Below are 25,415 nucleotides of genomic sequence, written 5' to 3'. Positions count from 1 at the left end.
GCCTGGGGTCAGCAGGGGATTCAGAGTCCCCTGTTGACCTTGGGTTCCATGCTGCACTGCACCAGCTGGGGATCTTGTACTTTTCAAAGGAGGAATGCAGAAGTGCCTATCGACTAGTCAAGCAGTTGATGGAAATTTTCCTGATGTTAAAGAATTACTCGAATCTTGCTGATTCTACCATATCTTGGCATCTATCATGCTGGGGAAAAAAGTAGACTAAACCACACCATGATACTTCTAACAGCATCAAAATTTAATTTTCCTTTTCTTCTCTTCTGCCAAGTGACCTGGTGAATGACCAAGGTTATGAAGAAGGTTCTAACGCGACTAAAGAACTATGCAACCAATGAGGAAGGCATATGCTCTCTGGCATATTAACTATCACTGATGACAACCTACAAAAGAAGTCCTAGCTGAGTTAGAAGAATGGTGGCTACAAAATGGAGTGTAATGTGTCTTGAAAGATTTTAGTGAGTTAAAACTGACTCCTGTAATTGGGATGGTGGAAGCAGAAGGCGGTCCAGCACCCTCAGGACATGACCGGTCCCAGATGAGGGATTTTGCCAGACCAGGGAAGATCATTTCTGCCTCCTTTAATCCCCTCCACTGGTCCCCTCAGCCATGGCCCAGCTGCCAGCCTCCCAGCTGCCCCGAACTCTCCACGTGTAGGGCTCCTGGCTCCCATGGGGCAGCATACTTGCTGGAGTTTAGTTGCACTGCCAGGCAGCAACCCCACTACCTCCCAGCCTCGCCAGGCAGCTCCACCAAGCGGTAGCAGGCTGCTAGGCTCCTTGCAGCGCCTCTCGGTGGCCCCACCCTCCAGTCAGGCTCCCAACCCCGCGGGGCAGTCTGCTGCCTCCCAGTCCCGCCACACAGCTTCAATGCTGGATGGTAGCAGGGCTGCTGGGCTCTGATTATGCTGCCGGGCATCCCTGCTGCAGGTTCCCAACCCCACCACTGGACAGTGTTGCTGCTTCCTGGTTGCTTTCGCGCTGGGTAGTAGTTTTGTTGCCAGGCAGCAGCTAGCCTGCTGCTAGGCTCCAGCACTGTTGCCTCCCAGGCCTGCAGTGTCGCCACCACGTCACAGACGTGCAACTGGACTCCAGCCAGCTGCAGGGCTCCCACCCACCAGGCCTACACGGGACTTTCTGGTCCTGAACATCCATGGTCCTTCCAGACCAGGGATGTTGCCAGACCAGAGAGTCACAGTTAAGAGAGGTTCAGCCTATACAGAAAGACAAGTAAAGATATTTTCTTGCATAGCAGCCTGCTTCCAGGTTTAAAAAATAAATTACCTTTTACTAGGCATTACAACCTCCCAGAAATGTGGGGTGTGTTTTTTGTTTTGTTTGTTTGTTTTGTCTACAGAATTTTCTCTATTCCTTGCATTTGAAATATCCCAAAGAGAAGTATTTATGATTTCTTCCCACTGAGGGGGAATGCTCACTCTGAGTAATAACCTGAATGTCCTGTATCCGCTATTTTTTCTATGGTGTTGCTGATCACACTAACCATATATGGGTATATTCAGGTTCTCAGTTTAAACAAATAAGTCAGAGCATTGATATTTTTGTTCAATCTTATGCTGAACACACCTAGTCCCGTGACAGGTAAATACCCAAATACTGTGAGATTTATTAATAGGTCATTTCATTTTAGATCTTGAATAGTTAACCTGATCTGAGTCATATTTGATCAAACTATTTGCTTTTTTTACTCGACAAATACAGCAGACTGAGCAGAATTGATTTATTTAAATAATTGTCAATCATGACTTAAATTAGGAGGCAGGAAACTTTCATTTAAATTATCAGTTTTAATAGTGTTTTGCATCTGAACTTTTAAAATTACTTCCCTAAAGAGTGGTTGATTCTCATTGATTGGTATCCATTAAAACATGTTCATTTGCAACTAAATATAGCCTTTGCACTAAATTTGGTGCTGCTTAAGGTAGTTTAACTTGCATTTAGTCAAATTTGTAATGTTTATCTTGTTAGAAAAAGGTGAATGATGCATTTTTTTATTATTTACTTGATTGATTTACTTGTGATTTGCATCAAGAGCTGTTTGGGTAGAAAATCAAATTCAATTAAATATATAATAGAATTGTATGGTGTGTTTTTGCTTGTTGTTAAATAAAACTACCTTAAGTGCTGGATACTTAAGAAAAAAGTTTATCAAAACATGTTGCACTTAAACCTAACAATTTATTAAACAAAGGAGTGTAGTTAATGAACTGAACTGATTGTTTTTGGTGACTGTCCTTCAAGGTTTTAGAACTAGTGGAGCTTGTCCTCTCACCTCATTTTTAAAACATTGGAAGAGGTAAACATGATTTCTAACATCTTTATTTCCCAGTCAGTAGCTGAGTTGTGAAGGAACTAAATAGTTAACTGAACTCGTTGAAAGCCATATCTATGCTATAGATTTTGTTGATGCATATTACGTTAGCATTATGCTGCCACAATTAGTATATTGTTCATTCTTGGCTTTTTGCATTGGCACTGCGCATTCGCACCATCAGTACTTGTGTTGATGCAAGCTGAGGGGGTACCATGAGTAGGTATCCCAGTATGCAACTCACCACTTCTTGGTGCACAGTCTTTAAAAGAATTATGGTAGTGTATGGTGGGGGCAAAAATGAGTCTTTCTCCACCCCATACCATTGATTCTCTTATCATATTCATGCCTCTTTTAAAAATCCCACGAAACTGTGCAGCATTTCTCATTGTTTGCCATCTGTGTCAGAAACATGGATGCCACACAGCTCTGCATTACTATCATGAGTGATGTAAACATCCTCCGCTATTTGCAGATCTGCAGGAAGAACTGCAGCAGTGGGGGACATGGCAGTTTTGTGGAGGACAGACTACTGCAGGACATAGTGATAAGCAATTCAGTGTTTCATGGCATTCTTGGAACAGCTGCATATGGTGGAGTACCACTTCTGGGCCCAAGAAATAAGCACTGACTAGTGGGAAGGCATCATAACGTAGGTTTGGGATGACAAGCGGTAGCTTCAGAACTTTCAGACATAAAAAAGCCTCATTCCTCGATCTGTGTGCCATGCTAACTCCACCCCTACAGCAAAGGGACACCAGAATCAGAGCTACACAACCAATTGAGAAGCCAGTGGCAATAGCACTGTGCAAATGTGCAACACCAACTTGCTACCAGTCATTGGAAATCATTTTGAAGTTGTAAAATTCATAGTGAGCACTGTTGTCATGCAGTTGGGTCTTGTTACTTAGGACTGTGACTTTCAGCAATGTGTAGGACATAGTGAATGGATTTGCAGCTATGGGTTTTCCGAACTGCAGATGGGTGATAGATCGCATACATGTACCTATTTTGGCACCAGCCTGTCTTGCCACAGAGTATAATGACAGAAAGGGTTGCTATTCTATAATTATGAAAGCTTTGTTTCACCAACATTAGTGTTAGCCAGTCAGAGAAGATGCATGACACTTTCATTTTTAAGAACACAGGACTGTATGGACAGCTGCAAGCAGGGACTTTCTTTCCCAACCAGTGGATTATCATTGGCGATGTTGAAATGCTAGTAGTTATTTTGGGGATCCATCCTACCCATGGGAAGTGTAGTTCACAACTATGACCCAAGCACATGCCCCAGTATGTCACTACTGGGCATTCTGGGACAGCTGCTGGAGAATTGTTAAGGTTGACATACGTCACATGTTGTCTACGCTTACATTGAGTCAACCACAGTAAATTGACCATGGCTCAATGTCATTTGGGGAAGTAGTGTTACTGCATCATCATAGTGGGGTGCTTACAGTGGAAGGAGACAAATTTGAGTGTAGACACATGCACAGTTAAGTTGACTCAAAGTGACTTCAGTTTAACTTTGAAGTATAGGCCCGGCTAAATAAACTAAATTTGAGAGAATATTTTCTCAGCACCTGAAGAAGAGGCTACTGTTGTAAAAAGTTGGTTTAGCACTTCAGCAAACTATGGGTGTGGGTGTTCAGCCTTTGACTTCTCTTAAAACTTGGCAGCAAATATGTAATGCTTAGTAATTTTGTATTTAATGTAAACAGTTTAATAGATTTTTAATTCTCAATTTCAAATTTCAAAGTTAAATAGGATTTTAAAAATATATCTGTATTTAAAAATACTGATTAAAAATTTAAAACGTTAAAATGTTCTTCACTGATTTTTATCCACCCAGAATGCAGCCATTAGGGCATAAACTTTCTTTTTTGTCACTTCCGCATATAAAGGAAAACTGTACCCATTGGCCCAAATTGAAGGTTTGAAATAATGAGAGCGAGCCAGTATCTTGGTATTTAAATACAGGGTTTCCCTTAGCAACAGTCATGAGGCTCATCTAGCTATCCAAGGCATACAGCTCTGTTCTGTGGAGTATAAATTGATATATGTAGCTGATGTCCTTTTGTATAGTCAAGCCAAAAACTTCAATTCCAGCCCCCTTGTCAATAGTTAAAAAATTCAGATCAGTATCTGGTTAAAATAAATTGGGGACAAATTATTGGGCAGTTTCCTGGTTGTCATGTAGTGGAGCTTTTTCTTAGTGTAATTTCTACAAATAAACTGATGCAAGTAAGTGCCTTGGTATGAAAGAATTTTCACTAATTTGTTAAAATTTCTTAGTTAATATGGATGCTGTACTTACTCATATAGCTAATTATATAGCCCAGTTTGTGGAGGCAAGTTAACACAATAGGAATCATTACTCTGCCTTGGTTCCTCTTTTCTAAGTGGCCCACCTCCTATGTGAGTATGTATAGGTATCCCTTTGTCATATTAAACAATGTAATAGAATTATTAGAGACTTCCTGCAGAAGTGTGGTCAGTGACCACAACAGTTATTTTTAAAAACTCCAGCTCCTTATAGGTGGTGGAGGGAGAGTTTTGGGCTCCCAGACCTTCAAAACTACTGTTAGACTTTTATCAGGTCACAGATGTCTAACACCCTTATGCTCACATTGATGAAAATATAATGCATGTTAATGTATCCACTTGTCCCTTGGTGTGCCCTCCATTCTTCTTTGTTGGATGGAGAAGAACAAGGTACCTATTGGGGCGGTTATGCTAAGGTATCTGAGCTGTCCTGACTAAGAGGTAACAATTTTATCCTTGCAACTATTGGAGGCAACTCAGACTTGCAAATTGGGACCAAATCTGTAAAGGGGTAAAACTAGCTGAGCAGGGGGATTATATGGATTTCCCAGTCAGTCGTGAGGGCTTTTTCCCTTTTCTAATGCTGAGGCAGCATTATGATTTGCCACCCTTAGTGGTGTTGCAGTCCTTACTGTTACACAGCTTGCTAAAATACCGGTATGGTCTGGTTGTCCTGGGCTCCCAAACTACTGGGAGCATGAGAAATGCTTCATAAACTCCCCAGGCCCATGTCTGCTATGTATATTTTGTTAATGAAGAGGAATTCCATTAGTTGCTAATGAAGAAGAATTCTTTGAGACAGGCATTTCATCAGTCAGGGAACTGTGAATAGAGGTGGACATGAGTTTAAACTGCTCAGCTTCAGCAGTCAAACTGCAGCTGAAAAGTTAGATGCTAGGACATTTACCTGCTAAACTGGGTTTAACTCTGCCACATATACTTTGGTTCTTGAGAGCTGCACTGATTGCTGAGGGAATGGTTTTCAAAAAGGAGAAGAGTGGACCACATTTCTAGAGACCTTAGCATCAAAAATGTGGAGATGGCCAAAGAATGCCAGACCTGCATTCTACCTAAGCCTCTTTCCTTTCTTCCCTATTTATGGATGTCTTCTATTTTAACAGTTTCCCCTCCCCCATTAATATGTTATGTTTATGTAGCATTATGTGGCCTTGCAGCTTTAACAAGCTGTAAAACCGTGTAATTCTGTTGGCAATCCCATGAAGGGGGCAGTGTTTGAAAATAGATAGATTGTGAGGTATTTACCATTTTGTATTTTCAGTGCCTGTTTCTTTAGGAAAAGCAGTACAAAATTCATCACAGAAATAATGGTCTGAACTGATCTCTGCCCTCAAAGATGCATGGCAACCACAATAACATCAGATTTATCTGTCTTTGTTGTTGAATAGTTTCAAGACCTGGTGTGTGAATGGCCTGAGAGGAATAAAATACAAACAGTAATAATGCTCGCTTATTGGTTCCCTTTATCTACAAATAAGTGAAGCCTCTGCAGTCTACATCGACTGCCTGTTAATTTCTGGGTGAAGACGAGAGGTTAAAGAGAACATCTCAAAGCCTTAAAGAGCCATGAACCTCCTCTGAATGGCTAGTTGCTATGACAACAGGTTGCTTAGTAACTGGATTTATTACAGGCTTACATGCGTCTTTCTTGCCTCTGCCAAACGTGTCTTCTTTGGGAGGTCATTAATTTTACATGGGGCAAAATTTGAGAAGGTTTTCAAAGGGTAGCTATGGATTTCATATGCAATATTCTATGCATCTGTTGGAAAAATAGTATTTTTTTTCTGGCAGTGGAAGAAGAGGCTCAGCTCCTTCCCACTGTTCCCTTTTGGATGGAAATATAATTTAACAGCTAGTGAGGGAAAGGCAATGCTTGGAAGTGAGAGGCCTACAGAACTTTCAGAAGAGCTTAGCAACTGTTGGAGCTGTATTCCTGCTTACAGATATAACTGAGATTGGAGATACCGGAAAGCAGTAAAATGTATTAGCAGCCAAGAACATACATTGCCTTAAAAGCCACTCCCAAAACTACATGGACACATCCTACCCAAGCTCTTCACCAGCTCGTCTGTGACTAGAATTCTGCCATCATTGCAAGCGGTGCTCCCTGTCAGCTGCATTCTTCTGCGGCCACTCAGGCGGAATTCAAATGTGCCCAACTGATTAACAGAGTAGCCACAGCTAGGTTTTGTGTTTCTGGGGGTAGAGCACATTTGCCCATGCCTTGGTACACGTAAAAATTTTTCTGCACGTGTATGGAAAAGATTAGAGAGAACATTGATTGCAAGGATGGTTAGCCGTGACCACCTGCACTGTATGTAGGGGGTACTCTGTGGCTACATTGATACACTGCAGAAGCTTCCAATTTGGTCCATAACTTGCAAATTTTTTTTTTTTTTTGAGAAATCAGCTAAAGAAAAATTCTCTTATGTCATATCAGTAAGGCATAATTCCACACTGTTCATCAATTTGTGGGTGTTGCTGTGGTCTCTAGGCTTGGCATATACTCTATCACAGGGCATATTGTAGGTTTTCTGGGCAAAGCATCATCAACTGAAATGGTACTTGGTGATCCCCTAGCTACTCTATCACAAGACTTGAGGCTAGCTGGCACTGTCCTTCAAGTGTAAGTGTAATTTACACCCACAGTACATGGCTCTGGCAATAGAAAGTACCCTTATAGGAGCATCAGTGTAAATGCAAATCAGGCCCAGAGTAAGGATGTTAGATAGCGTGTAACCACACAAATTATTATTGGTTACACTACCATTCAGTAGTCCCTGCGAGTGGGGTTGGCAGCCATGGCACTCTGACCCCACTTCCGGGGCACCCCCTGCTACCCTGCACTGCTCCTCTCTCTCAGAAGCAGCAGCACGAGGTGGCAGGCAGGAGCCTGTCCACAAGCCGAGCTGGTTTCAAAACCAGCTACATGCATAGACCAGCTCCTCCTGCTGCCTCACACTGCTGCTCCTGAATCAGAGGCAGCAGCACAGGGTGGCAGTAGCCCCCATCCGTAGGTGGTCCGAGTTCCCCCGTGGACAGGGGCTATTGCCACAGAGTAGTTTTGTTCATAGCAAGCCCAGGCCCGCTGTGGACAGAGGCTTTCACACAGAATCCTCCCCTGCACTGCTGCCTCAGAGGCGGGGGGGGGGGGGGGGGGGAGATGGGTTTGCAGAGCCAGTGCTGGGTGGAACTAGCTTTTAAGCCAGCTCCCTCCAGCACCAGCTCCTGCCTCCCGCCACGTCCCCCCGCTTCCTCTGTGGAAAGCAGCGGAGGGGGGGGGCAAGGTGGTATGCGCAGAGAGCCACTTAAAAGCCAGCTCCTTGCATCATGTATTGGCTCTCTCCTGCCCCCCTCACTCTCTCTGCTGCTGTTTCTCTATCAGAGGCAGCAGCGCAGGAGTGGGGAGGGCAGGGGGATCTTATGCTCATGGGGAGCCTGCTTAAAGCCAGCTCTCCACAGGCACTGGCTTCTGCCTCCCCCTCCCCCCCCCCCCGCCCACTTTGCTGCCTCTGATGTAGAGGAATCAGAGGAATGCGTGTAATTGACAGGATTAACCGATAAGCCTAGGCTTATTGGTTAATCGTGTAGTCATCTACACGTTGGCATCCCTAATTCAGAGGGCATTTCAAATAAATTGCGCTGGTGATGATCTTTCTGACCTCCTCTCTACAGCCAAGTAAAATTAAGTCTCAGCAACATCTTTGTTCCCTGACAATTTGCGCTAGTTCATCACATGACACCCTCTGGTAACAGCACATTGCTGTGATTCTAGTGGAGACTCTTCCAGGATCAGTCATTTCTTGTGTTACATTAAAGCAAGATAGCAAGATATGTCGGAGCCTTTCACAGGATTGTGCCGTACAGGCAGCAGTAAACATGAAATGAGCCATATTGGCAGTGACAGCAAGACATAAATAGAGGCGTGAAACCCAGATGCAACATAGACAGCATGAGAATCTTTGCCAGTTGAATGAATTTCTTAGTAGCTGTTGACCTCTAGCATTGTCAGTGGAGTTAGCAAATGCAGCGGTGCTGTGCAGTGATGCTATCAGACAAGAGTCATTGAGAAAAGATGAGGTTTTTAGGAAGGATTTAAAGGGAAGTAATCATTATAGCAGAACCAATGAACAGACCTTACTGCACCAAGGCAAAGAGGCTGAGGGGAGAAAATAGAGTGATGTAATAGAAAGAAGGAGCACACAGGGCAAATAATCATTATCCCCAGGGGGAATACTCAGCCACTCAATGGCTAAATCATCACGGTGAGTCAAAGGCAAAGCAGAGGACAGAGCTGATCTCCTTCTATTCCTAGTTCAGCACCCTACCACTAAACCACATTGGACCACGCTAATGTTCATTTATGATTTGAGGGGATACTGCCATTAAAAGTGCTGTGTTTTCAGTGAGAGGGAAAAATGAGGTAATGACTTGTCATTAAAGAGCTTATCGTGCTTTTCACAGGGATGGAGATGTCACCCCAGTATTCCAGGCAAATTATAAATTGGGTCCTTACAATTTTGCATCCCTGAAATTCTCCACAAGTTTCAACAGGAAAAGGGAGTTCTTCACTCCCTGTCCTAAAGTTTTTGTGAAATACTTCTGTGCAGTTAGTTTCTCTGTATCAGTCCAGAGAGGGTTGCATTGCAGAGGCTCAGGGAATGAACACGGTATCTAGTATGTATGTCAGACGTTACCTTTTTTTTTAAAGGGATTGTTCTGAGCAAAAGGTGCTATATAATTCAAAGATCCCTCTCCTTTCTGAGATTTGCCTATCGATTTTGGGGGAAAGAAAAGCCTTGTCCTGTGGATCTGACATACTCTGTGTCAGTCTTAAGGCCCAATCCTATGAGGTGTAGATCATCTTCAAATCCCATTGACTTCAATAGGCTATGAGTTCACTTAGCACTATGCAATATCAGGCTGTTTTTGGCTAGCTGCCTGGATGCTAAAGTGTGGGTGTATAATGGAGGGGGAGGGATCCATATTAATCGAGTACATTTTTTCTAGACTGATTATCTATTTTTGTTTTCTTTCAGGCTAACAAAATGTTTGGTGCAGTGGTGGTTGGGATCGGAATTGCTGGATCAGTGCGGATCAGAGACTTGCTGAATCCAATGCCTTCCAGCCCTTCTGAGCATCTGAAGCTGATTGGCTTTGTATCCAGGTTAGATATTTCACTTAGTGTTTTAATGTGTGAGGTGTGAAGATTATTTCCCCACCCGCTCCAGTTCTCCGTTTTGGGTTTATTGCTTTCTAGGCTCATCTTAGAAGATACATTTCTCGATGTAATAATTCAAGATCTACTTGGGTTTACTCAGTAAATGCAGTTTATGTGATGGCACTCAGTGTCTGCAGGTTGGGTTGATTAATGATTGCAGGAAGCTTTGCAAAGCACGAGAATGAGATCGTGCCACGGGAGCCAGAACTCTGATTGAGAGATGTGGAGTGTCTCTAATGAGGTGCTGTGCACCCTCTGTTCCCACTTAGCTCAGGGAAAGCTGAAGGAGCACAGAGTGTTGTAAGATCAGGCCTTTAAAAGAGACTCAAAATAGACCCAAATGACTGAACTCTACTGCGGCTGCACAGATGAGCCAAGGTTTGCAAGTACAGTAAAACTCCATTAGTCCGGCATCCAATGCTCCAGGACTCCTGATGGTCCGGCACCATCAGGAACCCGGAAGTGCTGGGGCAGCCAGACAGGCTTCCCCCATTCAGCTGCTGCTGAAACTGACCAGCAGCTGAATCGGGGAAGCCGGGAGCAGAGCAGCTGGGGTGCTGCCGGGTTGGTCTTGTAGCGCTGCCCCTCGGGGCTGCGGGACCAACCCGGCAGCACCCCAGCTGCTCTATTGCAGGCATCCCCCATTCAGCTGCTGCTGAAACTGACCAGCAGCGGCTGAATCAGGGACGCCTGGGGCAGAGCCAGACTATCGTAAGGGGTGGCTATGAGGGGTCTGGGGTGGCATCCCATTCCAGACCCCTCATAGCCCCCTCCTTCTGATAGTCCGGCATATCTGATAATCCGGCACCCCCTGGGTCCTTAAGGTGCCGGATTATCGGAAGTTTACTGTAATTCCTCTGTAGAACTCTGGGATTGTGTCTTTGTGGCAAAATGTGTCTTTGAAACCAGATGTGGAATATGAAGAGCAAATTATAATGCAAGCTGTACAATAAAGTTATCTTTAGGCAGCAACACCATTTATCTTGAGCGGCTGCCATGTGGCTGAGCCTTATGCAAATCAACAACAGTGCTGCTATCTCAGAGCTTTCCTATTGGGCTTTCTGCACAATTGCAACAAAACATAATGGTTAAAATAGTTACGTGGAGCATATGGGAATCTCAGGCTGTGGAGGTATTTTCTAGCTATATTTAATCAGCTCTGAGACCAGAAAGATCCATTACATCTCCCTGCCCCATACAAGCTTATTCCTAGGGTGTCTTTTCTAGTGTTCAATCTATTGCTTGGGTCATTCAGTAGTAGGGCTTCCACCACGTCCACTGGAACTGTGCCCATTTAACATATAATTCAAAATGTTACTACAGAGATAATTCTCCTAGCTTGTCTCTCTGAACATGTCATCCTTCCTTTCGTGTCCTTCCCTAGCATCCCCTTCTATAGTGCATCAAGCACAAATGACTGATCTTTAATTTCAAGCCTACCCTCTTGGCCTATTCTCATTCTACCTATCATCTTGCTCACATTATCAAGATGTTGACTTGTCTTTTCTGGCAATGATGCTGGTGTTCACCACCCATCTGTTACATTTTCAAACAAGCATCTATGTGCTTTTTCTCCACTGCTCCCCCTCTTCCCCTGTACTTTGGAGGTGATCCTTGTAAACAACCTTCTCATCTCTCCTTCAGATCCTTTCTTAACACTCTCCTTTGCCATGATGCCTACAATGATTAGGCCACTGGTATTCTGTGACCGCTGTCCTTCATGCTGACCAGTATTGTCTGATGGCTTTCTTTTGTTCCCTTATCTGTTGTCTCTTGTCTTGTGCGCACGCTGTTTGGGACAGCAACTATCCCTTTGTCGTGTGTTTGTATAGCACCTAACACAATGGGATCTTGGTCTAAGACCAAAGCTCCAATTAGAGATGTAAAAGAGTAGTTGAACAGTCAACTACCCAATAAACCTAGGCTTAGACTTATCGGTAGTTGAGTCGACTACTCGTGTTTTCCCCCTCCCTTGCTGCCTCTGCTAAAGAAGACAGCAAGGGGTTGGGGAGAAGCAAGAGCCAGTGCTGGGGAGAGCCAGCTTTAAAGGCTAGTTCTCCACAGTGTGGTGGGAAGCGAGGCAGGGAAGACAGAGGTACAGCAGCACTGTGGCATTATGGCTTTGCCTTTTAAATGTAGTAAGAGCAGCCCAGCTCTTATTACATTTAAAAGGCAGATGTGCAGCATGGGACCTAGCACCAGCTGGGACTGTTGGGGAGCTCCCAGGGGCTCTTACTGTATTTAAAAGGCAGAGCCGCAGTGGTTTGGACCCAGCACAAGCCGGGTCTGTTTCAGTCCCAGCTTGCACCAGGTCCCAAACCAATCCCCATTGTGGCTCTGCAATTTAAATGTAGGAGCCAGGCTGCCTGCACACCTGGCCCCTACTACATTTGAACTGCAGAGCCACAGCGGCCCCTTATTGACTAACCGTGTGTACTTGATGAACGTTGTATTGAATACATGATTAGTCATTTACTTGATACTTAACATCTGTAGCTCCAGTAATAATTGGCGAGAGTGGGTTGCAGTTGTTATGTGTTGACTTCTATTTCTTTCTGTTAAACAACTAGAAGAACCCTGGGTAATGTTAATGAGGTCAAGCAGATTAGCCTGCAAGATGCTCTGGAAAACAAAGAGATCCATGCGGCCATCATCAGCACTGACAACAAAAGCCATGAGGAGAATGTCAGGTATATGTCTCTCTTTCCCGCTTCTCTGCTTGCTACTTTCTTATAGTAGGCACTTCCATGCAATGGAACATGCTGTATCAAAGAATGAAGCAGTGTCAGACGTTCGCCTTTGCTAGCAAATAATCCCCGTCTCCTCAGAGTAAATGTGGCTGTAAAGTTCACGGCTCTCTGCTACAAGCATATAGCAGTACTGTCGGATTTACATGTATTCAGAGGAAACGAACTGGATTGAGAAAATCCCACTTCCTTCAGTTCCTCTCCTCCCCTCCAACTGGTATCTATTGCTCTCATTGATTCCATCTTCTTAGTAACCTGTATTTCTGTATCACCTGCTTAAAGATCTCAGAGCTTTCCAAACATGAATTAATTACACGCCAAAATAATCTTGTGAGATGGGAGAATATCTTCCTTATTTGGACTCGGGGAAGTCACTTAATCTCTCTGTGCTTCAAGGTCATGAAGGAATTACACAGCAGAGGCAGGAGTAGAATCCAGCTCTGTTAAGTATGTGACTTAACCAGCTTGGACTCGCATCCCCCCTGTCCGTCCTCCCCTGCGACCTGCATCCACAGCAGGCCCCACCAGGCTGGAGCAGCCCCCTGCCCATAGTGGCAGGGGTGCTGCTCCAGCCTCCACCAGTTCACCATAACAGCTAAGCATCACTCAGTAAGGCATACCAATTAACCATTCACATCCCTACTGCAAAGTAGGAGGGTCCCAGAACGTGGGTTGAAGCCCAAGTCCAAACGTCTATACCACCATTGAACAGTTCCTTAGACCACGTCAGCTGGCATGGGCCAGCCGCAGATATCTGATCACAGTGTAGACGTACCCTAAGAAAAAGCCTGTTCTTGCCCCAGTTCTCAACACATTCATTCATGCTGTTTCCACATCTTTAGAGATGGGGTTGGCTGTAAATAAGGCAGACTCTTTTGAAGACTTATTTCTCTCCCCTTCCAGGATGTTCTTGGAGGCTGGGAAACATGTCCTTGTTGAGTACCCTATGGCACTGTCTGCCAGCAGAGCACGGGAGCTCTGTGAGATGGCTGAGCAGAAAGGTGAGGATCCTTAAAGGCCCAAAGGTATAACTAGCTTTTTACAAAGAATTCAGATTACATCTGTTATGATCAGGAATGTTCCGAGGCTGGCTGCAGCATCTGGCGCCCCAGGCGGAAGGCACGATCAGCGCCCCCACATGCATGGCTGTCAATGGCTGTGATGTAATCACGGGGCACCGCACCCTAGAGCCCCGTGACATCATCATCAGGCGCCCGGGCCGGCAGCACCCAAGGCAACTCTCTAGTTTGCCTAGGCTCACGGGCCGCCCCTGGTTATGATAGTAACTAAGAATCCCAAACAAGGTTCAGGGCCACTTTATACTTTGTCCAGAGACACCCCCTTCTCCCATCTAAGACTTAGACTAAGGCTGTCAAACAGTTTTTTAAAAAATCACAATTAATTGAGAGATTAAAAATAGCTGTGATTAATTGCAGTTTTAATCACAGAGTTAAACAGTAATAGTATTTTAGTATTGTGTAATAGCGTGATTAAAACTGTGATTAATCACGACTGTTTTTAATCTGATTTGTTTTGCACCAACTGCGATTGACAGGCTCAGTGTAGAAAGCATGCAGCTGGTGAATTAACAGACAAATGCGGAGAACAGTATGACGGTTGCGACAGGTGCGCTTGTATTAGTAATTGCCGTGATCACAATCCCTGCGGGTAGTAGCCTGGAGAACGTAGTTAGCTAGAAAGATCCATCAGAGTGTTAATAAAATGCTTGAAGAGCAACCACCCAACCCTGTCTGTAACCGTAGACCTTGTCTCCTGCCTCTGGAAATAAAACAAAACAAAAAAACCTTTAGACAGTGGTTTGCATGACGTAGGTCTGTTTGTGTGTTCATGTGTATTGGGGCTGTAGGGGCACCTTTGTTAAAAAGGAGAAAAGAGGGTCTACAGGGGAGATCTGTATGCAAAACAGTCCCATCTCTAAAATGCTAAGGGGCAGATTGTGGAAGTACAGCAGAGCCTATAAGAAGGGGCATTGTGGACCTCCTACATTGCATCCCTCTGGCATTTTGCTGAAAAGAAGGAGCACGGTGCCAGGCAGGTCCAGACCATAGCTACTCATATAGGGTACAGTGTGTGTCACTGCTCGCTGACCTCCTCTTATATCTTCATTCATCAATATTAGTACTAAAAGACGGGAACTGAGACAGTCACACCTAACTAGCTACTAGATGAGTTTCGCTAATTGCTGAGGTCTGGACCATATGGGTCCCCAAGTAAGCACAATTTGTACCCTTTGGCTATGTCTATACTGCACAGTTATTTCGGAATAAGCTACTCCGGAATAATTATTCCGAAATATCTTATTTCAAAATAGCACATCTACACTGCAGGGAAGCCTCAAAATTAATCCAAAGCAGGCTTCCCTAATGTAGACATGCTATCTTGATTTAGAGCCCTAGGAAAAATAACTTAGAATGGCCCTGGTGAGAGGATATTTCAAAATAGCAGAATTGGAGTGTTTACACAGCCCCTATTCCAAAATAGCTATTTCGGAATAGGTGTTGTTCTTCATAAAATGAGGTTACAGAAATCGGAATAAGCCATCCGTTATTTTGAAATTATTTTGAAGTGGAATTGTTGTGTAGATGCTCGCATAGTTATTTTGGAATAACAGCCTTTATTCCAAAATAACTTTTCTGTGTAGACACACCCTTTTAGTCCCAGTAAGCACTAGTTCTGCCGTAAGGCTATATTGATTGCCTTGGAGTAGAATGAGGTGCTTCTGAATGAGACTAAGGTTACCATATCCTGGCTGCAAATACCATCCTTTGAGACTGGACTGTCTTTGTTTATATAGTTCCTACCACAGTCGAGTCGTGGTCCATGACTAGGACTCCTCAGGACTACGGAAGTACAAATCAAGAGTCTCCTGGGCAAGGAGAGAAGTTAGGAGAGCTAGGAGAAAGAGGGTTGGGACGTCACCCAAGTTTCATTTTGAAACTTCCAAGGCACTGTAATGCTGTTGGTTCAGTCAGTTGATGCCTGTTAGTCAATATCTAAAATGGTGCTGTTGTTTGCTAAGGTTGCTGTTACTGAGGACGGTGTATGTGTTGCCCCCTGAGAACAATGAACCAGAATTGGATCCCTAGCGCAATGTGTGGTGGTTTGTCTTGGCACCGTTCTGCCAGCCATGGGTAAAGCTGTTTTAAGTGTGCTCGCACTAATGATTGATTGTTAAAAAGTTAGCTGCCCAGAAGTAGATTTGGATTCATGCAGAAAGTTTTTGGTAATCCCATTTGATCTTCGTTTTCTCAATGACAGGTAAAATCCTCCACGTGGAGCACATTGAACTTTTGACAGAAGAGTACAAGCAGCTGAAAAAGGAGGTGGCTGGAAAGGAGCTTGTGAAGGGAACATTACATTTCACAGGTCGGTTGCTAAAGTAACTCGGGCTGCCCTTCCTGCCAAGATACCAGTCACTTCAGACATCATTCACTCCCTTGAGTGAGAGCTTGTTCTGTTGTAGCTTGAGTCATGGAGTCAGAACCCATGTACCATAGCCCCAGGTATAGATTCTTATCGGAGAGGCCTTCAAACGGAGGACAAGAAACCTTTATCGCTTCTAGTATCTTTGCAGGTATCTCCTGCACCCTTTTCATGGGATCCCAGGGACCTGTGGAGGTCCCCATAGCCCTTTCATCCACATCTGGTCTCCAGAGAGGATGAAAAGCTCCTGAGAATCGCCCACTCTCCACTGGGGACCTCCAGGCTCCTCCCCTGTTTTTTGTCTTCTAAACAGAGGTGGGAGAGATTAAAGGCTTCATTCCCCCATCCTTTGGTGTGTCCCCAGTGTGAACCCATATCCTGGTGCTCTCCAACATATCCCTTGGTTTTTCCTGCACATTCACTGTATCTTAGTCTCTCTCCTGCTCTACCTTCAGCTGGGGACCTGGCATGGGAAAGTAATTGCCATCCAGCAGTAACAGCCAACTGGGCAGGTGGCCTTTCCCCAGCTGTGCTCTTAGCTGCCCTCTGTTTGGCTCCCAGAGCCCTCAGCTCAAGGCAAGCTAGCTCAGGATGGAAAAGGGAGATAAACAGGCAGCTTCAAACTTCCCTCTGGTCCCAGTAGAACCCTCTTCAGTTTGGTCCTCCCTGGTCCAGCACTATTGGGACTTGACTGGTCCCGAACAAAAGAATTTGCTGGACCAGGGGAGGGGTTCCCTGCCACCAGCCCCAAACCAGTCATCCCCCTGCCTCTGGCCCCTTCTAACCCTTCCCCAAGCTGGGCTTTCCACTCTGCTGCCAATGCCTCTCCTCAGGCTACGATGGGCAGCCAGAGTTCTCCAGCCCTGCACTGCCACAGTCTCCTAACCCCGCACTGCTGTGGACAGCCAAGTTTCTCCATCTCCACGCTGCCCCGGGCAGCCTGGCTTCTCCAGTGCCCACCCCCATATTGTCACATGTTGCCAGGGTTCTCCAGTCTGGTCCTAGAATTGCTGTGGGTCTCTGGCCACGCTGCCCTTGGCTGGGCTGCTGGCCCTCCTGCCATTAGATTCCCAGGCTCTGTGGTCCAAGAGGATCCGTGGTCCTGCTGGATCAGAGTGTGCCAGTTTTTAGAGGTGCAACCTGTACCAAGTTCCTGGGCCGCTGGTCAATATTGCAGAAACCTAAGGTGCTCCTGGTACCTATTTTATAGTTTCCTTAGTTGCCAGTATTTGAGGGGAACAGGAAAGGCTTGAAAGGTTTGATAGAATTCAGACTTTAACAACTGCAGAAAGGGAGCAGCATATTCTGTTGAGTAGCTCACCCACTAATCCTTTTCAGTAGATCCATTTGATTCACTGGGATACTAACGGTGAGGCTCCCTTGACCTGGCCAGCCTCATAGCTTCCCCTTGATGGACTCCATGTAGCTGATTAGGGTGAGGGAATCCTTTCCCGCTTCTCAAACACTTCCATTCTTATTCCTGTAGGCGGTGCCTTGGATGAAGAGCGATCAGGCTTCCCGTCTTTCTGCGGAATTGCCCGCTTAACTTGGCTAGTTGACCTCTTTGGAGATCTCACTGTCACCTCAGCTACCAGAGAGGAACAGAAAGAAAAGAGTTATTCCAGAATGACTGCACACTTTCAGACCACGCACAAGAAGTGAGTAATGTTACAGTAGATGAGCCTTGCTATTCAGGTGTCTTCAGCAGGAACTTAGCACCTTCTCTCCTTTGCACCTGTATGACAACGTTCATCCATGAAATAAAAAGCAACTGATGAACTAAGCTTCACAACACTCCTGTGAGATAGTTAGATATTATTTGTGCCATTTTAGAGATGCACAAATTGAGGTGGGAAGAGTTTACAGAACTTGGCCAAGATCACACTGTGACTCAAGGCCAGAAGGTCGAAATAGTACCCAGGGATTACACTCAGAATCCTTTGCTCTAAGTTCTAGACCCAATCCTTCCATGTTACCTTCAGTTCTGTTCTTTGAGCCTGTAACCTAACCACACCATCTGTAACCCTGCTACCCAGAGGTGCTGGAACAATGTGTGTAGCAGGGATGCCGAGAATGATTGAATCGAACTGTAAAGCCTGTATATATTGGAAGCCATGGAATGTGGTAGGACCTCTACCCCCCCCTCCCCCCCAGTTTCGGCACCTATGCTTCTGCCAGGTGTTGTCCACAACAAAGAATGGGATCAATGCCTAAGGGTTCCTCTTAGCATTTCCCAACAGAACCAGCTTGAGACCCAACCCAGTGATGAGGATGTTCCATGACGCTGCCATCTCGACAGCTGCTCAGTGCTGCCACTGTCACTGCTTGCCAGCATTGCTGCTTCTGCCTTCAACTGCCATGCCGTGTTGTGAGCTTCCTCCACCTGGCCCAGCCCTTTGTGATTTCACTGTGTAGCAGAAAGCCTCACTGCAGAGGCCCCGTCTGTGTTGTGTCTTCTTCCTAAATGGTGGGGTTTTTTTCTACTCTTTTGCATTAGGCCTCTGACATGGATTGAAGAAAGGGGACCAGGGCTGAGACGTGATAAGAAAATCAACTTCTGTTTCAAAAGTGGCTGCCTGGAGAACCTCCCTGAGGCCCCAAGATCTGCTGTGGGTCTCTTCATGCAAGATCAGAACCTCTTTGCCAAAAAACTGCTAGGCCAGGTCTCCAGAGAGGAGCTAGCTGCTGAGAAGTGGCGCATCCTGCGGTGCCTGGACCTCGCTGAGGAGATTCAGCAGCACTGTGAACGGCCAGCAGATATCCACTCCTAAGACCGCCCTTTATGACAAAGGGAATGTGGCAGTCGGAGGCTGTGTAGAGCTACAGCTCGATGTTGCCATAAAACAGGCAACTGGCAGTTAACCTCTGTGTGATTGATTCTTAGCATTAACATTTATGGGGCTTTGCTTGACAGCTTGCCTCCCCCAGCAGTGGTTTATGCTGTGTGAGATATTTAACATGGCAGAGCTGGATGATGCACAGGACTGTCCCTAGGCAAAGAGCATTCAGATGTGTTGCTCCCAATGGGAGATTTGGTCATTGACTTCAAGGGGAGCAGGCCCAATGAGACTGTAGAAGTTACCATTGTGGTTCCTTCTTTTTCATATATGTGAGAGCCAAGGGATTGATATCACTGTCTAGAATGAGGCATAGGGCTGCTCTATTAGGCCTAGTTTACTTCACCATGAGCCGTCTATCTAAGTTATGCAAATTCAGCTGTGTGAATAATATAACTGAGGTCAGTGTACTTAGATCTACTTACCATAGTAAGTTAACAGCTGACTCTCCCGTCAACTCCACCTACGCATCTCATTCTGATGAAGTAACGGAATCTATGGGAGAACACTTGGCAGTTGATTTATTATGTCTGTACTAGATTAATTACTGCATGATATGCCCTAAGCCAGTCTACCTCCAAAGATGTTACAGCACGGCAGGCCTGACCTGTAAAACTTCTGATATTCCAGTATTGTCCCTTTCCTAAATAGTTGCCATGAACTATTTTGTGTATTGGCTGTGGACCAGATTCAGTTATTTCACAGCAGTATAAACCAAATCTGTTCCCTACACTGTTGTTGTTGTTGTTGTTGTTTTCAAATCAGGTAAGCCAGACCTTACTTAGTAGTGTCTTTACTCTGAAGTGCTTCTAAATTGTGCCTGCAAAATATAGGCCTAATTCATTGCCCATCAGAATCAATGGAAGTCTCCCATTGACTTCAGTGGGCTTTGGATCAGGCCTTAAATGCACATGAGCACAAACAGGAAATTTGTGCTTGCAGAATATGCATTGTGTTAATTGGGTGCAAAACTGGCATATTTTCCATTCACGGTGACCTCTTTACACATGGACAAATGTGCCGGAGCAGATTGGATGCCATGTTTGGGAGGAGGAAAATGTTATCCTCACTAGTTTTATGACCAAATGTGAAGAGTCCATTCTGCTTCAAAAATAGAATTAAAACCTTCTGCCATGTATATGCAGCGGTGCACAAAATATTTCTGATTTTGTGATCTCCTGTTTTCTGAGAGAGGAAAAAAAGCTGTAGATGATAAGAGTTGGTGACTCAGTCCCTCCTCTCCTAATCATGACACACTAGTGTGTTTGACAGATAATCCTGTTTTAAAAAATGCACTCGCTGCAGAGGAGTGTCTTGGACAAGCTGGAAAAAAACCATCAGGGAGACATAACATGTAAAAAAACACAAACAAATGAGGGTTCAAGTTACGATGTCCCCAACGTGCGACACTTCCCTGGGAACAGATTGCATCACAAGTCAGGAGCCTCCTGTATATCTTGCTTGTGAATTCATTCTGTAGAAACTCTTCCAGTTATTACCAGCTTCTGCTGCCCCTCTCCATGTATAAGAAACTCTCCCCTGTCTTCTTTAACTGAAACTTCCCTTGCTGTGCTATCGGTGTATTACACATGTCATGTACACATGGGCCAAATGGGAAGCTACGTGCATCCGAGTCCTTTTTCCAAAGGGATGTGGACTTGTTAAAATGGGACTTTTCGTGTTGCTCTTGAAGGTTACTGCCTTAGAAATGTGGGGTCTTGGTACACTGACAGCCTATACACATTCATTTCTTGCATGTTGGCTTTTTCCATTTTCTTGAGACGAAGGCAAAAGGCCTTTTATTAAAGAAAGACACAATTTTTTTAGAAAGAAAACTTACATAGGGTAATAATTGAAGCTGATGTCCTTTAAGATTGATACTTTCAATCTTTAAAATATTTTTAAGTTACTTAGTTCTGTTACCTGCTTTGCTACTAGTAATGCCATGAAATTATATTACAACTGAAATTAGATTTCGTGACTTGAAAGTCACTTTCTACAGTTTTGCAACTTATTTTTTTTTGCTAATATTTGTGAAAATGGAGGCAGGCTTGTCACCATTCTGGATTATGCATGGTAGTCCAGTGGTCTGCCCCTGCACTGCTCTGAACACTCCCTTAGCTGTGCACTCCAGGGTGTCATGTAATAGTCACTTTGATCTCTCCGGAGAAGTGAATCTGCTGATGTACTGTAGTGGTTATATCTACAGGTGTTAATACATTTGTTGCATTCATATGAATAAAGCTGTTGGAGTTCAAAATAGTCTCTGTAGTTTTCATTGTCATTCAAATTTAACAACTCCCACTGCTTCTCCAGCTCTCAGTATGTACTCAGCACCCCCAAAAACTGCATAAGGAGTCATCTCAACTTCTCCAGGTCTGGGAAGGCTGCTGAGATGTGAAGCTCAGTTTACAGCTGTTACTTCTGGGGGAATTCTGTATCACCTCATGTGTGCAGAATTCATGCTCCCTGCAGATTTCTTTGGCAGGGAAGCAAAGGGAGATGCAGGAGCAGTTGTGCCCCTCCCTAGTAGTGCAGAAAGGTCAATTTGGGAGCAGCTGGTAGACACACAAATCGCCACCAAGAGAGGAGTGCTCTTTGTGGAGGGGCAGAGCTTTGGAATGTTTCTGGGAAGGTAGATGTGGGGCAGGCTCAGAATGAAGCAGCCTGCCAGCTTAGTGAATTGTTTGATGCCGTTAGTTACAGGGAAGGCTTCTGATGGGTCACTCCACTCCATCACCCTGACCAGCAGGCCATCATGAAATGAGCACGAGAGCAATTGTCTCCTTTGGACAGCCTCATTTTATGAAGGAGTTTCCATAGGTCCTTGCAAAAATTCACCATGTCAAAGTTCTCGGTCAGATCAACAAGTTGGGTTCTCCGGTGTCTGTTCCAGCTTTTGCTTGTTTGCTGGAGTCTTTCGTGGCAGCCGCATTGATTCATGGTTTGTGGAGACTTTTGGGGTGCTTGGTGAGAGGCAAAGCAACACAATGCTTCTCACAAGCTGATGGTCTTACTAGCATCCAGCACCTTTCCAAAAGTAGGTGTCTTCTCATCTTTAATTAGTCTTTACACCTTTCCACTGTTTTGAACTGGGAGGCCACCATCTTGTCATATATTTGTTGTTCTGGAAAAGAGGCCAGTAGAAGTGAGATTGAACTTGGCACCCTGGGGGAGAAGTAATTGGCCTAGCACCATGCTCCACATGTTGGTCAGCTCTCACATGAGCCTTGAAGACTCCAAGGACAATAAGTTTGCCCTGCTGTGGCTCCCCTCTGACAACTCTGTTGAGATCTTTCTAATACATCGCTTGATTTCATCTGTATGAGTCATTGTTGGTGCATACGTGCTGCTAATGGTAGCATACTGGTCTCCAGACAAGTTTACTCAGAGCATCCTAGATTGGACATTGATTCCCTTGGGAAGCAAGTCAAGCTTGCGGGCAATGTGAGACTATATGGTGACCCTTTCCCTGTCTGGCCCAACTTGGCCTTGGTCTTGCCAGTCCAGCAGTCAGTGTAGGTTGCTCTCTCATCCTCAAAGTGGGACTCCTCAGCAAGTCTGGTTTCACTGAATGCAGTGATGTCTATGTTCCACCTCAGCCCTACCAATTTCACAGTTGTGAAAAACGTCATGGACCAGGAAATAAGCCCTTCTCCAGGAAATCTGATCTCCATCTTGCTCCTGAGTGCTCCTGCCAGGAGGCTCCAGCTGTTTGTCCCTTTTGGGCTGGGAAGGGACAGGACTTGTCCTTCCCAGCACAACTGCTCTAGCTCTCAGAAAATATCAGACCCACTTCTGAGTGCCTCCCCCTGTGGCAGGGAGCTCTAGCCCCAGAGGTTCCTCCAGCTGGAGGAGACTTGTGGAGGTGGGTCTGATCTCCCCCTGCTCCTAGAAGTGCCCTAGTGAGGGGGATCCTGTCTGCAAGTCTTTGCTGGACTGAGGAGGGACAGGACTTGTCCCTCTTTTATACAGAAACTCGGGGGGGAGGTGAGGGAGAGAAGATCAGACTCATATCGGGGTACTTTTTGAATTGGGACTTCCATGGCTACAACATCATGAAATTTCAGGTGTAAACAGCTGAAAATATGAAACTGACCAATTAAAAACATGCTGGCCATGAAATTGATTAAAACGGACTGTGAATTTGGTGGGGCCCTAGCTTTGACTCTTCAGTGTTTTGGCAACAAGGGCTGTTTTTTGTTCTAGTCCTTGATCATTGTCAGGAAGGGGTCTGACAGTCCATGACCCAACTGTCAGTCGGTAAATCTTGGTTTTATTTTGTCTGCTGATTTGGCTGACCAAGTAGTCTGACAGCTACAGAAAGGGCCAACTGTGTTTAGGGTTCCTTTTCTGTCCCCTTTCCCAGGACTGGGGAGAGCAGTGCTGTGCCAAAAAGGACCCGTTCTCTCATGTCAGGAGGATACAAGCTCCATTTCTGCCCTGATCTGTGGAGAACCACTGTTACCTCAAGGCTGCCTGGATGCAGAGCTGAAACCATAGGCTATGTCTAGACTGCAGGCTTCTTTCGAAAGAGCCTCTTTCGAAAGCATCTTTCGAAAGAGCCTCTTTCGAAAGATCGCGTCTAGACTGCAGGCGGATCTTTCGATAGAGGAAATCCGCTTTTTCGAAAGAGAGCACCCAGCGAGTCTGGATGCTCTCTTTCGAAGACGGCCTCTTTACATTGAAGAACGCCTTCCTTCGAAAGAGGAACTTTCGAAGGAAGGCGTTCTTCCTCGTGAAACGAGGTTTACCGCCATCGAAAGAAAAGCCGCGTTCTTTCGAAATAATTTCGAAAGAACGCGGCTTGAGTCTGGATGCAGGGGAAGTTCTTTCGAAAAAAGGGTACTTTTTTCGAAAGAACCCCTGAGTGTGGACACGGCCATAGAGTCTAGACCATCTCTGCCTGGTCCCCATCACCACTGGACTCTGAGTTAATTGGGTTAAATGAGTTAGATGAACAATTTGCCTCATGGTTGGATTTAAGTGGGGGAAGAGGTTTGCACAGAGCCCTTCCCACTCTCGTGCCCATGCAACTGTTTCCACGTGGTGCAATAGATGCCACACACATTAGAGCTCCTGCGCCCACTTCATCTGCATTCAGAGTTGTGCTTCCACTAGATGAGCTAATGAACTGAGCTAAAGAGCATCATCTTCCCATAGGTATAGTGATTGGCCCATAGTTTCATATATAATGCAGGATGCTCTTATATGCCAGCAGAGGCATATGCTTCATCACCATTCTCTTTGCATAGTCTGCAAATGAAGACTTTGCTGTGACCCTGTCAGGGAGAGTTAGGGATTACTCACACCCAAGGTGTGACCCCAGAAAGTAGTGTAGGGCAAGAACATCTCATTCTTCCTGTGAAGACTTGTCAGATTTGCCAACTGTATGGTTATTGTACAGTTATTACCTCATGAACAGGAGATGAAGTCAAGTTAGCTAAATGAATCTCCAAGCCCAAGACCCTTTAATTCACATTCAGTATGAGCTAATGTCCTGTTTTTGTCATTCCTGTTAATGTCACAATCTGCCTAATAACATTACTGTCTATTGTACCCAATGTAGTCTGTGCCATCCTGTCTAATTACTGATGACTCACTGTTATTCACTGATAAAGGTTAAGACACACACACATACAAACCTGTCACTGAGAAAGAAAGCCAATTACCTTTATTGTTTGAATAACTAACTCTTTTAAAAGAGCTTTCTGATATACAGGTGGAAAATGGATGAAATAATTACTTTTTTTAAAAGGCTGAATATCCGGGGAAAGTTTCTGACACAGATCTCTTAGGCTGCATAATACTTTCTCTGGGAAAGCAGGAGATGACCCATCACTTCGGACTTTAAAATAGACTACAGAATATATCCATAAATAAGTTGTAGAGCAATAGACTGAAATAATACATGTGTTCCTTTTTTTCTCCCTGTGATTCAAATTCACTCATTAACATACCATAAACAAATGCATCTTTTCCTTCTCTCTATTTGGATTCAAAATCACTAGTTAACATACAGTTCTTTTAAAAAAAAAACCCCAACCTGTATTCTCCTCTCTTGAATGGCTGAAGTACTCGAAAGTCATGTATACGCTAGTCAATGCTGTAGGACCGTAATGGTAAAAGAACATATAATTTCCCAGCACGCTAAGCTGTGCCCACCATCTAGGATGGTTTATTCTACAGTAGTTTGGCAGAAGAGAACCGAAGTTATGAGACCTGAACCTGTGTTAGTGTTGTGTGTGTCATTTTGGGTCAAATTCAGCTTTGATATACTTAGGTGCAGCTGCATTTAATAGAGGTGCCTTAACTTTACAACAGGGCTAAATTTGACTCTTGTCTTCACTCCTCTCTCCTGTCGAACAGAAAACTATTATGCTATGAAAACTCAACTTCTGTGCCACCATTAATTACATTGTGGAAAAAGGAGGCTCTATTCTGGCACTTGGGTCTGACCAATGTGTGGAGCTTATTCCAGGA

General features: G+C 44.8%; 1 protein-coding gene across 3 annotated transcripts in view; it reads left to right on the top strand.

Moving 5' to 3' along the window:
- Positions 1-21,192, top strand: part of BLVRA (biliverdin reductase A) — a 59,368-nt gene extending 38,176 nt beyond the window's left edge. For all 3 annotated transcript variants that reach the window (XM_075921721.1, XM_006124109.3, XM_006124108.3), the window contains 6 exons: positions 9,723-9,850; positions 12,475-12,594; positions 13,555-13,652; positions 15,931-16,038; positions 17,582-17,753; positions 18,593-21,192. In XM_075921721.1, coding sequence (XP_075777836.1) covers positions 9,732-9,850; positions 12,475-12,594; positions 13,555-13,652; positions 15,931-16,038; positions 17,582-17,753; positions 18,593-18,866 — 891 coding nt within the window. In that variant the 5' untranslated portion in view covers positions 9,723-9,731 and the 3' untranslated portion in view covers positions 18,867-21,192. The remainder of the gene's footprint in view (positions 1-9,722; positions 9,851-12,474; positions 12,595-13,554; positions 13,653-15,930; positions 16,039-17,581; positions 17,754-18,592) is intronic.
- The last annotated feature ends 4,223 nt before the right edge of the window (positions 21,193-25,415 follow it).

The sequence above is a fragment of the Pelodiscus sinensis genome, chromosome 2 (assembly GCF_049634645.1).
Source record: "Pelodiscus sinensis isolate JC-2024 chromosome 2, ASM4963464v1, whole genome shotgun sequence".
NCBI classification, from domain to species: Eukaryota; Metazoa; Chordata; order Testudines; family Trionychidae; genus Pelodiscus; species Pelodiscus sinensis.
This window is presented reverse-complemented; position numbering and strand designations above follow the sequence as displayed.